The 15,332-nt window shown below is 22.1% G+C and overlaps 2 protein-coding genes and 1 long non-coding RNA gene across 4 annotated transcripts in view; 2 read left to right on the forward strand and 1 right to left on the reverse strand.

Annotated features, from left to right (window-relative positions):
* The window catches only part of LOC127278135 (probable dolichyl pyrophosphate Glc1Man9GlcNAc2 alpha-1,3-glucosyltransferase), a 51,571-nt gene extending 41,952 nt beyond the window's left edge, over positions 1 to 9,619 (forward strand). Inside the window, exons 4-7 of the mRNA XM_051299693.1 lie at positions 6,071 to 6,277; positions 7,099 to 7,338; positions 8,671 to 8,816; positions 9,222 to 9,619. Coding sequence (XP_051155650.1) covers positions 6,071 to 6,277; positions 7,099 to 7,338; positions 8,671 to 8,816; positions 9,222 to 9,597 — 969 coding nt within the window. The 3' untranslated portion in view covers positions 9,598 to 9,619. The remainder of the gene's footprint in view (positions 1 to 6,070; positions 6,278 to 7,098; positions 7,339 to 8,670; positions 8,817 to 9,221) is intronic.
* LOC127278136 (beta-1,4-mannosyltransferase egh) overlaps positions 1 to 15,332 on the reverse strand; it is a 282,071-nt gene that overhangs the window by 245,333 nt on the left and 21,406 nt on the right. The window contains exon 3 of one of the 2 annotated variants that reach the window (XR_007842448.1): positions 12,727 to 13,340. Coding sequence is in view for 1 of the 2 variants with exons in the window: in XM_051299694.1 (XP_051155651.1) it covers positions 12,780 to 13,340 (561 nt within the window). In the remaining variant the exon portion in view is untranslated. Of the gene's footprint in view, positions 1 to 11,097; positions 13,341 to 15,332 lie in introns of those variants that run through there. The other variant, XM_051299694.1, reaches the window with a different exon arrangement.
* On the forward strand, positions 923 to 4,243 carry LOC127278149 (uncharacterized). Its single transcript, XR_007842449.1, has 3 exons — positions 923 to 2,853; positions 2,933 to 3,038; positions 3,446 to 4,243. It is a non-coding gene; the product is annotated as an uncharacterized LOC127278149 (long non-coding RNA).

Consider the following 15,332-nt stretch of genomic DNA (forward strand, 5'->3'; position numbering starts at 1 on the left):
AAGCTCATAACCAAGCTTTTCAATTGTGCCATAGATCGTTATTCCGTGGAGCTCTTCATTTATTATTTTCAAGTTTAAAAGGTTGAAATAGCGATTCTGTTATAAACTGTGAATGCAATGATAATAATTATATTTTTGAATTTTAATCTATAAATTTTTGTTTCAGAAGAACTGGAAAACATCTTTTTCTAATTAATATTCACTGAAATTTGGCTTTTGTAGAGTACCGAAACAAAAAAATTTCTAACTTTCGAGGCCTATTGATAAGTCCTAAATGAAAACTTATTTGTTTTCCTGAATTAACTGATTCTCTCACTAAATTATACGTTTTCATTTAAGACCCACAATAGCTCTTGTGTCCCAGTTTCATAGTCAAACATCAATCTTAAATATCGGTCTCTATATAAATCCTTTTTATTCTAAAATTTAAAAAAAAATGATTTTAAGAAAGAAGAAATTAATTGTTACTGCTTTTTGCCTCCTAAATTTTTAAGGGTGAAATTCTGAGCTAGAGATAATTAATTACCTAATGTTTTGGTAATTTTATCAAAAAATAGTGATAAAAATTCAGAAATTAAATAAAGTCAATTTTGCTTTAAAAAAATTTTTAATTTCAAATCAATTTGACAATACAAAAATTACCTAATAAGATTAATTATTACAGATCATTTGTTTCATGTCACTTCAACATTAAAGTTAATGAAATTTCTTTAAATAAACTATATTAGACTAATATTCTATAAAATATTTTATAGTAAAGTAATTAAAGTATTTTTAATTTTGATTGTGGGATCAGAATTTATTTTATAAACAGAAGTATCAGATAAGAGATTTAAATTTGTTGGTATTGTATATAAAAAAAATAAAGTAATTAATGAGTATTTTGAAATATTCATAAAATTTATGATTTGCATTAAAATAATTAAGCGTTATTTATATTAGTTAAATAAGAAATAAAATCTTCCAAATGATAAACTGTAGGAGAAATCAGGGTAGTTGTAAAAATTAAAATTGTGATTTTGTAACAAAATTTTTTATCATTTTAGTGAAGAAAGGTATGCAAAGTATTTTAATAAAATATGTATTAGACAATTTGTAATATAACAAGTAATATAAAGAATAACAACAATTGAATAATGTATTCATGTAAATTTAAAAAAAAAATTTTAGTCGTAGCGCAAACGCTTGAATTATTTTATTATTTAATTTAATTTAATTATTTTTTTAAAAAAATGCAAATCATTCTCAGAGTTAATCAAAATTTAATCATCGAATCATCCATTGCAATAAAAATTAACATTGTAATATAATCTTGTCGACCGAGCTATGTTATTGTCACATCATTCATTTTACAATGACAATCTAACAAAAATTAAAAATATTCTAAAAAATAACGATTACCCACATAAATTTATTAAAAAACATACCAAAATTCAGTTAATTTAATTCCGTAAAAAAATATGAATAATAATATTATAAATTCACGAACTCTTTTAAATTAACAAATTCCTAAAGTTTAGTTTACCGATCGTTCATTAGAAGCACGTATTAGAATTAAATCATGAGTTTAATTGGGATTATATTGTTATATTGGACCGAGAACCAAACTATAAAAAACGTTGTTTTTCAGAAATGTTACATATAAAAATTAACGATTTTACTATTAACAAAAAAAAAGATATAATGTATTTTAATAAAATTTACTTCCCTTTAATTTTTCAAATTAGACTCATGATTTTATTTTTCTAGATATATTTCACTACCACGTGCTAACAACGAAGTTTATTAACAATTTAGTAACATAAATCTCTGTTATTGTATTCCTTACTTTACAAATTTAATTACGTGTGTCTTATAAATAATTTTTTGCAACACCTTTACAGTTAAATCATTAAAAAAAAATTGAATTAGAATTATGTATTTGAATATTTAAGTGAATTTTACAGAAAGAATGAATAATTTAATATCACTTTGCTTTCTTATACGAGTGTGTAAAGTAATTTACTTTACTATTGTAAATGAAGTAAAATACAATTGTAGAAGTTAATGTTGCAAAAAATTTTTTATTAATCTACGTAGGTAATTTTGGAAGTCTCTGATTCTTGGGGTAATTAAATATAATAGAAATTATTCTTATAATTATTTTGTGTAATTTACAAATTGTCGACGTAATAAATATTTGTAATTCCGGATTTCTTTTTCTAAACTATCAATATAATTATTATATTTATTATATATATTGTAATCATTAAAATCGAACAATTTTTTACTTACCTGCATCTGTGTGATCTGAATTAACATAAGTAATTAGATTTAATTTCCGAAAACTAGAAAAGAGCGCTCTCAAATTTGAAATAAATGTTACCAACTGGATGATACTTCAACAAATAATAATTGTTATTATAAATAATTTAGAAAAATTCACTTTTACTGTTGTGTGAATCTTTGGAATTTTCGACTGTTTCTTCAATATTTGTAATTGAGATTTTTTTTGTACATCTAATGTATGAAATTATAATGTTATCTTTGTATCGAATGATTGTAATTTGGAATATTTTCACTTGACAATCACTCCAGATTAAAATACTAACTGTATTTTATAAATATCAAAATTATAAATACAAATAGAAGTCCATGGATTACCAAGTAGTCAAATATGCCAAACAATTTCTTCAATTAATTGTTAATGGTCACTCATTGATTGCTTTTGGCTTCCTGTGCTGACAATGGCTATAAAATTACTCCAATCATTAATAACAACTGGCCAACTGCAGTGAAAATCAAGCTCATAATTACTGGCATTAATCTGGAATTAAGCTTGGATTATCAAGAATTTCTGGGGTACAAAAAAAGGTGAGAAAAATTTCTACACAAAATTAAAGTACAAGTAAATATATATTTCTGTATTTTTAATTTATATTTATTATTACAGTGAGTTCCTTGCCTATTGGAATTATAATAACCCCAATTGGCAGACGTGGACAAACTAACTTTGGGATCAAGTTTGGACTATCGAGAATTTCTGGAGTTTAATTAAGGTAAGTGTTCCTGAGATTAAAAAAAATTTTCAATAAACTGTGATTTTTGTGTTCCTTACAAATACCAATTATACATTAATTTGAATCCTTTATCAGTATAGGTTTAAAAAATACGAAATTTTTAATCCGCTTTATCTTTGAAAATAGCTACAGGACCAACGCGAAATTTTTAGTGTCCATTTATATAATTTTTGAAGCTCCATATTTTTTTTTTATTTTTCTCCAAGAAAATTACTGACGTTCAAAAATAGGGAAAATGAACTATTTATTTTATTTTTTAAATTTTTTATACTACAATATTGAAAAAATCACAATTTTTTGAAAATCATAAATGATATAAATATATTACAACTGGCAAGTATTTCTCATTTTTACCTTTTTTATATTCAATGAATATTTTGTTACAGAAAATTCCTCACTTGGAAAATGGATATTGATGAATTAATGCTGTTTCTCTATATCAAATAAAATATTTGGTTACTTCAAATAGATTGTACTCCTAGGAATCTCAATTACTCTCTAGTTAAATAATTGCTATAAAGTGCTTCAGTTGATTTATTTTGTCATATCTATCTTGTAAGAAAATTATAAAGAATTTAGAATAAGTTAGCGCTTTATGCGAACGGACAGGATTAAATTATTATTTCTTTATCAATAGTTTAGCATTAAATAGAATTAATTTTAATTTTATTGATAATTTACTCTTTCTCTACAGATTCATTTTTTAATTCAGTTTTAAATATGTCCATCATTATTCGGAATATGTTTTTCAGTTTGTAAAACGTCTTCGAAATCGAAATTACACTTTTGTTTTATATATTCCTCTTTGCTGAAATAATTACAGTTCATATTGAATTATTATTATCAATAGAATCTATAGAGAGAGAGAAAGATATGAATCCATTTTAATGACTGACTTTATGAGACTTCCAAAATATTATAAAACGTTTGCGTAGAATTATACTTAAGTAAGGTAAAGGACACTATACTCGATTAGTAGTTTTTATATTTTTTATTTACGCAAATCAATTTGTACTGATTTGTATAATGGAATATAATTAATTGTTTGATTAAATTTATATGCAGTTAATATAATATAAATCAAAATATTTATTTTTTATTGTTATTTTATCAAATCGACTATTTAGTCCGTTATCATGGTTTTAAATTATAATATTAAATATATTGTAAGGGTCCTAGAGCCTCTTTAATTATTTTAGATAAGTAAATAAACAATTGTAGTAAAATATAATTCATCTTTTACATTTTTTCTTTATTTTAGTCCCTCGGTCCCTAGAATCATTTATCATAAAATGAGCCAAAAGTTTTAAACGTTCAAATGAACAAAATTTTTTTTTTACAACTTCTTTAAGTACGAATTTTATTACAAAATATTGTTTTAAATATCTAAAAAGAAGTTATATTAATTTAATATTTGTTTAATTTACTGTTTTATTTTATATTGATATTATAATTTTTAATAATTTTTTAGATTGAAAAAAATATTTCGTTCATTTGAACGTTCAGAACTTTTGGCTCATATCATAAAAGAAATTAATGTTATTTTGCTCAAGGAAAAAAAATATAAATTAATATTTTTGAACCTTCAAAGGATGTTCTGTGATTTCTGTGATGTGATGATTGGTTAAAAAAAATTAAATTAAAATTTAAATGAAATTTAAACTTATTAAATTTAATTTAAATCATTTTGCTTAAATTTTTAAACAAAAATATTTTTATTTAGCCGAATATTTACATAGCAGATTTTCTTGATGGAAAATTTTTATTCTAACAAATTTTAATTGAACAAAATTCTCATGAAAAGAAGTGTTTATTTAGATTAAATTTTAAAAAGCAGAATTTATTTTAAATTTTAATGTAAATTTTAAATATTGCTCTAACTTTCAGTTAATTCTAAGGGGCGCATGAATTTCCCATTGAAAAATAATTTATTAAAATTTTTATTTTAAAGTTTTCTATTAGAAATAATTATTTTTTTAAACAAATTTTCAATTTTCAAATTAAAATGTGACAGAATTTTTTTTAAAACGAATTTTTACTTAATAAAATTTTTAGCTACCAAATTTTTGTCTGGTAGAATTTTTATTTTATAGTCATTTAATTTACATGACTTTTTTAATAAAAAGAATTTTACTTTAATCAAATTTTAGTTTAACAGAATTCTCATTAAATCAATTTTAATGTGATTCAAATTTTTAAATGACAGAAATTTCAATTCACCTTATTCTAATTTATCCGAATTTTTATTTGTACGATTTTTTAAATGATAGAATTTTTAAGACGCCAAATTTTCATTTGTTTGTTCGGTAATTTGTAATTTCGGACAAATAAAAATTCGGCGTCTTAAAAATTTTATCAGTTAAAAATTCGTAAAAATAAAAATTCAGATAAATGATTTTTATTGGATAATCATGCGCCACAATTTTAATTTTTATTGGTCAAAACAAATTTATTAAATTGAATTTTAATCAAATGTAAATTAAATAGATCGAAATTTAAAATTAACGAAATTCCAATCGATGTCAAGATTAATTGATTTAACTTTAAAATTATCCGAATTTCCATTTGTCTAAATTTTCATTGACTTAAGTTTAAACTAATTCAAATTTTAATTGAATTAAGTTTAAAAATTTTCTGAATTTTTATTTATCCAAATTTTCATTGACTTAATTTTAAAATTAATTAATTTCAAAATTTTCCGAATTTTAATTTATTAACATTTTAATTGATTTAAGCTTCATATTATCGGAATTTTAATTGATTTATTTATTTCATTTAATGATAAAAGTACTTTACAATTTTCTATAAACTTAATTTTTGAATCATTCACAGTTACTTTGTGTTAACAATTAATATTTAAAAATTGTGAAATTATGAATAAGTAATAAATTTGTCACACAATACACAATAGATCTAAATACAGAATCTATTCAATAAAAAATGACAACTTTTCTTTGCTAAATTTACATTAATTTTCCATGTTTTCTAATAAAATTTATATGTGATTTCAGAAAAATATTTTAGAAGGTGCAGCTTGGTTTTCAATTTTACTTAATTTAAAACATATTTATGTATACGTAGCGCCTGCTTACGTTGTATGGCTTTTAAAATGGTGCTTAAAGCGTCAATATTTTATTAGAAGATTTCTTCAGCTTGCCATTATCGTTTTGACGACATTATTGATTTCCTTCTGGCCTTTTAAATCTCAACTTCCTCAGGTAATTTATAATTTTATTTCATTAAGAGAATTTTTAATTTGAGCAAATTTTCAATTTAATATTTAATCATCATTCAATCGAATTTTATGTGATTCGAATTTTTAAATGACAAAAAATTTCAATTCACCGAATTTTAATTTATCCAAATTATTTATTTATATGAATTTTTAATTGATAGAATTATTAAGTCACAGTTAATTTTCATTTACCCGAGATTACAAATGGCCGAATAAACAATCGACATAAAGATTTCGGCGCTATTTTTAAAATTGACCCATTAGAAATTATCAAGAAAATCGTGATTGGTCAATTTTCAAAATTACGCCAAAATATTTTTGTCGACTGTTTGTTCGGCCATTTGTAATTTCGGGTAAATGAAAATTCGTCGTCTTAAAAATTCTATTAATTAAAAACTTGGATAAATTAAAATTCAGTTAATTGGAATTTCTGACAGTTAAAAATTCCAATAATATAAAATTCGATTGAATTAAAATTATGTAAAATTAAAATATCTAATTTAATTGAATATCAATTAAGCAGAATTCTCATTTAAGAGAATTTTTAACGTTTCAAATTTTTCAATGACAGAATTTCAAATTTACAAAATTTTCATTTGTCCAAATTTTTATTTATACGAATTGTTATTTGATAGATTTGTTAAAATGCTGAATTTCCATTTGTATATGAAATTGCAAATGGGTGACCAAAGAATCGACAGAAATATTTCGGCGGGAATTTAAAAATTAAATAATCTATTGCAAAATTCCACGACAAATATTTGTAAGAAAAGAAAATATACTTAAAAATCTCATTTTTTCTAGGTTTTCTCACGTCTATTTCCATTTAAACGAGGACTGCTTCACGCTTATTGGGCTGCCAATTTTTGGGCTTTATATGCAGGATTTGATAAACTATTAGTGGTATTATGGAAAAATCTTGGTTGGCATGTAGAGGAAAATTCAGCAAGATTAACAGGCGGACTTGTTCAAGAACAGTCATTTCTTCTACTTCCTACTCCATCTCCAATTGCAACATTTTCAATTACAATTCTATTTATGATGGTAAATTTTCAATTACTTAACTATAAAATTGTCAAGTCTATCTAAACACATTAAAATTTTACCTATCATCAGTTATAAAATGAAATTTCAGCTTGAAAATAATCAGATATCATTTTATTCTGGCGTATGAATTTCCTGAAAAAATTGTTAGTTACAAGTTTTATTTAAAAAATTTTTAATAATTATAATTATTTTTTTACACTAATTTTCATTTTTCAAATTAGCATTTAACAGAATTTCTTCCTTAACGAAATTTTGTTTCTTAATACAATTTTTAGGTACCAAATGTTTATTTAACAAAATTTTTATTTTACAAATTTTCTCTTTATACAAATTTTTATTTTAAAAAATTCGAATTTCACTGAATTCAGAAAAATTTCAACAGAATTTTAATTAAGTGATTGAAATTTTTTAATGACAGAATTTTCAATTTACTTAATCTTCATTTGTCCAAATTTTTAATCCCAAGATTTTTTATTTGATGGAATTCTTTAAATGCCAAAGGTGACGAATTTCCATTTGTTCGAAACTGCAAATAGCCAATGCGCGAATTTTAAAATTAATTGATTGATTATTTTCAAAAATTCACGGCAAAATCTTTCTGTCGACTATTTGCAATTTCGGACAATAATGGAAATTCAGCGTTATGTAAGAATTCTATTAAATGTGATAATTCGTGCAAATAAAAATTCGGACAAAAATTTGATGAAAAGGAAATTTTGGCTTTTGAAAATTCGAATCACTTAAAATTCTATTGAATGAGAATTCTACAAAATTAATATTCATTTACATTAAAATTTTGCTAAATTAATATTTAGTTAAATAAGAATTTTTAACATAAAATTTTTTAAATAAAAAGTTAAAAAAAAAAGAGAAAATTGGTTAAAGAAAAATTCTGACAAATGGAAATTTGATAAAATTTTGTTAAGTAAAAATTCGTTTAAGAAGAAATTTCGTCAAATGTTAATTCAAAAAATAAAAAAATTGTCTGAAAATTAATTATAGTATCTAATAAAATTCTTTGAAATAAAAATTTTTAATTCAAAATCAAATTTTTAATCAAAATGAAAATTTTTATGAGAAATTCATGATCACCATTTACTTTCTTTATTTTTTTTTGTCAAACTAATTTTAAAACTAATTCAAATGCTTATGATTTATTTTTAAAAAATAAATTTACTTTTATTTTATTAAGTAATAAAATAATTTTAAAGTGATTTATTTTTGTAAATTTTTACGATTAGGTTACAATTTATTTCTGTATGAATATTTAAATATTATTATTATTATTAAATACAATAGTAATATTTATAAAAAGTTTCTTCTTTGCAGCCATCGCTTTTAAAACTTGCATTTAAAGATGAATTGACTGGTGGAATTTCTTTTATAAGATGTCTTGTAATTTGTGGACTATCTTCATTTATGTTTAGTTATCATGTTCATGAGAAAGCTATTCTTACGTCGATTATTGCACTCAGGTAATTAATTTTTCTTTTTAAAATGTGTTTTTTCTTACCTTATTTGAATAGGACGCATGAATAATTTTCCACTTAATCGAATTCGACTATAAATAAAAATTCTGTTACATAAAAATTAAGAAAAATAACAATTCTTTTGTATGAAAATTCAGTTGAATATAAAAATCTACAGCGTTTTTGATTTTGTGGCCTTTGGTCCACAAAATCAAAAACGCTGTTATTCTAAACAAATTAAGGTCCTTTTAAAATCCAATTATAAAAATCTACTTTATAAAATTCTCTTAAATAGAAATTCAATAATTTTCAATTCAAAATGACAAAAATTCTTATGAGTTTAATATGGAAAATATTCATGCGTCCCGCTTGAATAATTTTCTAATCAGTTTCTGTTTGCTTTTTTTTCAGTGTACTCTCAGTAATTAATAAAAATGATGCTAGAGTGTTTATAATTCTTTGTTTAACAGGAATAACGGCTCTTTTTCCTCTTCTTTATCCAAAGGATTTACTTCTTTTAAAAATATTATTATTCACATTTTATGCCGTTTGTACCATTGCATTGTTAATTCAACGATTTAAAAAAAATATTCTTCTTATTTACGAATGGATTTACATTGCAAATCTTCCGCTATTAATAATATATGAATCAATTTTACACCAACTTTTATTTGGTGAAAAATTACCATTCTTACCATTGGCAATAACTTCACTTTACTGTTCCATTGGTGTAACATATTCATTTTGTTTGTATTACTTTATGTATCATTTCGGATATAATAAATAAAAAAAAATATTTATTCACCTAATCCAATTGTTTAAAAGCTTCAATTATTTAATTACCTACTATTAATTTTATCGATTTATCAATTTTAAAAGTTTTTTTTTTTTTACTATCAAATAGTATTTTGCACTGTTCATTTATTTGAATTAAGTAAATTTTATAAAATAATAAAATTTAATTATTTCTATATTTAGGGGATTGAAAATTTTGGTAATTGAAAATTTTGCTAATTTAAATTTTTGTTGAATAAAAATTCTGCTAAATTATTATTTGGTTAAATTAGAATTTTTTGAATAGAGTGAAATGTATTTTTCTTTGTCCTACTGATTGTTCTTAAAAAATATTATATATGAAATTTGTTCGATTTTTCATTAATAATTTAAATATTTAATTTGAAAAATCTAATTTTCATTTAGTACAATATTCACTCAACATAATTTTGATTTAATACAACTTTTATTAAACTGAATTTTCATTTTAAAAAAAATTTCAATTTAATCAAATTTCCATTTAACAGAATTTTCATTCAGTCGAATTTTTAAATTCCAGAATTTTTGTTTTCACCGAAACTTCATTTGCCAGGTTTTTTTTCTGTACGAATTGTCATATTCGATAGAAATTTTGAAAACATCGAATTTTTATTTGACCGAAATTGTAAATGACCGAATAAATGTTGGACAAAAAAGTTTTGGCGGGAATTTGAAAAATTAATCAATTACAATTTTCTTGATTATTTCTGATTGATTAATTTTAAAATTCGCGATAAAACTTTTCTGTCGGTATATTTGTTCGGACATTTGCAATTTCGGTCAAATGAAAAGTGGATGATTTTATAATTCTCCCAATAATGACAATTCGTACAAATGAAACTTCCGACAATTAAAGTTTCGATGATATGAAAATTTTGCTATTTAAAAATTTGTCTATGTAGAAATTCTATTATGTAAAAGAAAATTCTAAATAATAATTCGTTGAAATAAAAAATCTCATTATTGAAAATTTGCCTAAATAAAAGTTTTGTCAAATAGAAATTTTATTACATGTGAATTCAGTTAAGTGAATATTTTGCTAAATAAAAATTAGATTAAAAAACGCACTTAATTAAAACATTGTATTATGAAAATTTTGCAAAATGAAAATTCTGTTATGTACTTATATTGTTTAAAAGTTCGACTAAATAAAAATTCTTTTTTTCAAAAATCAGTCATTTCGGTTTTTGACAAAAATCACTTTTTTAGTTCATAATTCAAATTTTTTTAGATACTTACTTTCGTTGTTATATTTTACATAATGAAATGAAAAAATTTTTTGTTAATGATTTTGATGGCAAATTTTTGCACCTTAAAAAAAAAACAAACGTTAATTTGTTGTAGAAAAATTGACAAAATTAAAAAGAAAATGCAATATTCAAATTTGTTGCAAAAAGACAGAAAAATAAACTTTTTTTAGTTTTCCATTGGAAAGCAAGAAGAATGATGAAATAAATAATTTCACTGGAAAAAATACTGTTGTAAGTTTTTTCTTTTATTGGTAATATATCACAAATATGACTTGTCAATTAAAAATGTTTTTTCATTTTTTCTAAAGTGATTTCAGTTGAAACTTAAATATAAACAAAAGACTTTAGTATTGTATTTGAAATTTGACATTGTTTTTTTTTTTTTTTTTTTTTGCAAAGTTCACATTTTGGTATTTTTTGACGACTTTATAAAAAAAAGACACTTTCATACGTAACTTAAAAAAATATTTTTATTTGTGCAATAAGGACTTTATTTTCAATAATGAAATTCGAATTCAATTTATAAATTTCAAATTGTCAAAAATTTTATAATTTTTCCTTTCTAAATGTCTTTAAAGACTTTTCGATTTTCTTTCCTTAATGCACAAAAAAAAATAATCTAAAGCTCTTTCTTCATGTAATACTGTGTATATTATTTAAATTACATACATTGAAATTTGCAAAAATTGCAAATTTTCAAATTAAAAATCTCCGGACAAAAACTTAGATAATAAAAATTATATTTATATTATTTTTATATACATATTTGTAAATTTTATAATTTATACTTTTTATAAAGCACTATTATAATTGTTTATATTAAGGAACGTAATATTGTTTTGCTTGAAAATAAGCTAAGCGTGTGTGTAAATTAAAAATCAACTTTCCAAAACATTTGAAAGTCGAATATTTGAAGTCTTCACTCGAATTGAACATTTTCAATTTTTAAAAATTCGATTAAAGTTTTGTGACATTTTGGCAACTCTTATACCAAACTATTAATAACTAATGTTTAAAATATTTAAAAAATATTCTATTTTTTATACACTTATTTAATGTCTAATATAAATATTAATTATTACTTAAAATTTTACCTTGGAAGTTCAAATCAATTTGATTTAGTCGAGTTTTTTTTTTCTTTTTGACATTTACAAAATAGATTTAAATCGAATTAGAATCCGATCCGATAGAAAAAAAAGTTATTTAAAGAAAAATTGTAAAACAAAAAATTTTTTTAAAAATTTAAAAATTTGAGTAATAAAATTATTTTAAAATGTAATTGAAAATTTTTTAAAATATAAATTTTAATTTTATTTGCCCTTTGGAAATTAATTTACATGCAGATTTAAAATAGAAAGAAATAACAGTTTTTGTGAAAACTTGATGTAAAAACAATTTTTTGTCAACGAAAAGTCGGATCGAATTTTTCTTTTTTTTTTTTTAATAGAACGAGTTTTAGACAAAATCGTTTTAATTAAATAATTCTACCTAAGACTAGAAATATCGAAATTTTTTTTTTAAGTGGCGTTTTGATTAATCATCATGATGAGATCAGTTTCGATATTTCAAAACTTAACGAAAGAAAAACAATAATTTGCATTTGGTAGATTGTAGCGTAAATGAATTTTTTTTTTTTTTTTGCTTTTCATTTTCAAGTCACATATACATAAAAATATGTAACTTACGTTTGCAAATTCAATTTTTTTTTTACACAATTGGGAAATTGAAAATTTTTTTGTTTTATTACCCAAAAGTCCATAAATGCTTTTATAATAAAAATTATTTTTTTTGTACACACATAACATACAATATATAGAGAAAAAAAGCTTTTATGGACCTTTTTTTTTGTAAACAAAAAAAAATGACTTAATATTTTGTACATGAATTTAAATGTCAAATTGATACATCATACCATAAATTCTTTTTTGACAACATAAAATTTATGTTTTTTACCAATAAGACCCCAAATAACGGCGACATTTTCAATAATAAGATTAAATGGTATTGTTGAAAGTGCACCACAAATACAAAGAAGAAATCTAGCAAAGCCAAATCGATACAATGAAAATGATTTTACAACACCAAAAATGTACATATAAATATTAACGGCACCAATGAATGCGCATAAAAAGTCTATTATTGGTGAACATGAAATTGGACAAATACCAGCGAGGACAAGATTTGATGTTGATAGTGGCATTGTCACCCATGAATAACAAGAGATACCCAATAGTAATTTTTTTTTTAATGGAATTGCCTCTGAATGAACAACTAATAATATTCCTTGTAACCATCTTTTTCTTTGTTGAACAAAATCCCATAATGTGAATGGTGATTTTTCCCACATTTCACCTTCAATGAAATTAAATGTATAACCCTGAGTAAATGCCTTCATTGCAAAAAAACAATCCTCAGATATCGAACCATTTAATCCATTGTCAAATGACACTTGCTTTTCAGCAGACATCTGTAAAATTGTAAAAATTTATTATTTAATAAATGGGGCGTACAATTTCTTTTTTAATTGGAACATTTTTTTTCGAAATTTTTATGAAAAATAAGAAAATACGTATTTTTTTATTTTTTCGTTTGATAAACATTATGAAAGTTGCGGTTTTTTTAAAAAATTTAATGTCATCAAAAGCCATGTATTTTTGAAATACATTTTTTTCTGTTCTAACAGATAAAAAATATTATTATCAGGGTTGCCGCGGGTCAGGGAAATCATGGAAAAGTCAGGAAAAGTGAGATTGGTTAGGGAAATCAGGGAATTTAAAAAAAAGATAGTAAAAGAACTGAAAAAATATCAAATTTCTAAAAATACTACTAAAATTATAATTTTTGAAATATTCAATTAAAACTTTTGCTTCTAAAAATTATTGTCTCACATTTTTATAATTGTAGATCTCGGATCGACTTTTAAAAGAAAAAATAATCATTTTAGTCGATTTACATTACAAGAAAAGTCTAAAAAGTTCATTTTTTTATTTTCAATAAATTTAATTAGTTGATAAATATTTTGTTATTATTAACAATTTGTTTTTAAAAATTAAATAAAAATTTATTAATTCCTTAATCAGAATTTTTCACAGAAATATTTTCAACAATTTTTCGTTTTAAACCACCAAATTAAACTGAGACAAATTTTTCAAGATTTCAATTCAGTTTCAGAACAAATTTTCAAAAATAATTTAAAACATTAAAAAAAAAGAAAATTTCCAATTCGAATTCAGAATTTTGAAAAATGTTTGAAATAATTAAATTTTTAAAGAATTTCATTAAAATATTATTAAAAACAAAATTAATTTAATTTTAAATAAAAATTTGTGAAATAATTAAATTTTAGAAGATTTTGAATTAAAATTTAAAAAAAAATTGAATTTGAAAGAGTTTGATTTAAGTTTTATAAAAATAATTTAATTTCAGAAGATTTTCAATTGAAACTTTTGTAAATTTGAATTAATGAATTTTTTTTTGCAAATTTCAGACAATAATTCAATTTTAGAGAAATTTCAACTAAAATATGTTTTAAATAATTGAATTTTGATGAAGTTACACTTAAAATTCTTAGAATTAATTTCATTTTCTGAGATTTCAAAAATTATAATTTTGTTGTAAATATAAACATTAATTAAAAAACGATTTAAGTAATTGAATTAAATTAATAATTAATTAATAATTAATTAAATAAAGAATTATGATAAAAATTTGGGAAAAATATTTTCAATTAAATTAACATTCAATTAATTATTCAATTACTAATTTAATTTGAAAGAGTTCGAGTTAAAATTTTTTTTGGAAGTCATTAAATTTCAGAAGATTTTTAATTCAAACTTTCATAAATTTTAATTGATAAAATTTTTTTTACTAACTTTAAAGAATAATAGAATTTTAGAGTATTTTTAATTAAAAATCTTTTAATTTTCCTGAATTGTTAAAAAACTGTATAAAAGAAATTAAAAATATCAATTTAGCGAAGAAATTTAAATAAAATTTTTGGAACTAATTGAATTTCAGGATATTTTTAAGAGCATTTGAACCTTCGTGACGTCACAAATCATGGCGCATGACACGCAAACTTCTCAGATATGTGAATAGCACAATTTTGAATATTTTTTAAAAAAACCTTTTGGAAAATGTTCAGAATAACATAGACTCTGTCTGTTATGTGCGGAAAATTCAAAATTTTGCGTTTAAAACGTTTTTTAAACAATGTTAAGGTCACAAATTATGGCGCATGACACGCAAACTTCTCAGGTATGTGAAAAGCACAATTTTGAATATTTTTTAAAAAAACCTTTTGAAAAATATTCAGAATAACACAGACTGTGTCTGTTATGTGCGAAAAATTCAAAATTTTGCGTTTAAAAGGTTTTTTAAACAATGCCTACATATAAGCAATTCGTGTATTTTTCCTTACTTGTGACAACCAACTTAAACATTGTTTAAAAAACGTTTT

Source organism: Leptopilina boulardi, unplaced genomic scaffold (assembly GCF_019393585.1).
Source record: "Leptopilina boulardi isolate dan_hultmark-lab unplaced genomic scaffold, ZJU_Lbou_2.1 LbouV2_195, whole genome shotgun sequence".
NCBI lineage: Eukaryota > Metazoa > Arthropoda > Insecta > Hymenoptera > Figitidae > Leptopilina > Leptopilina boulardi.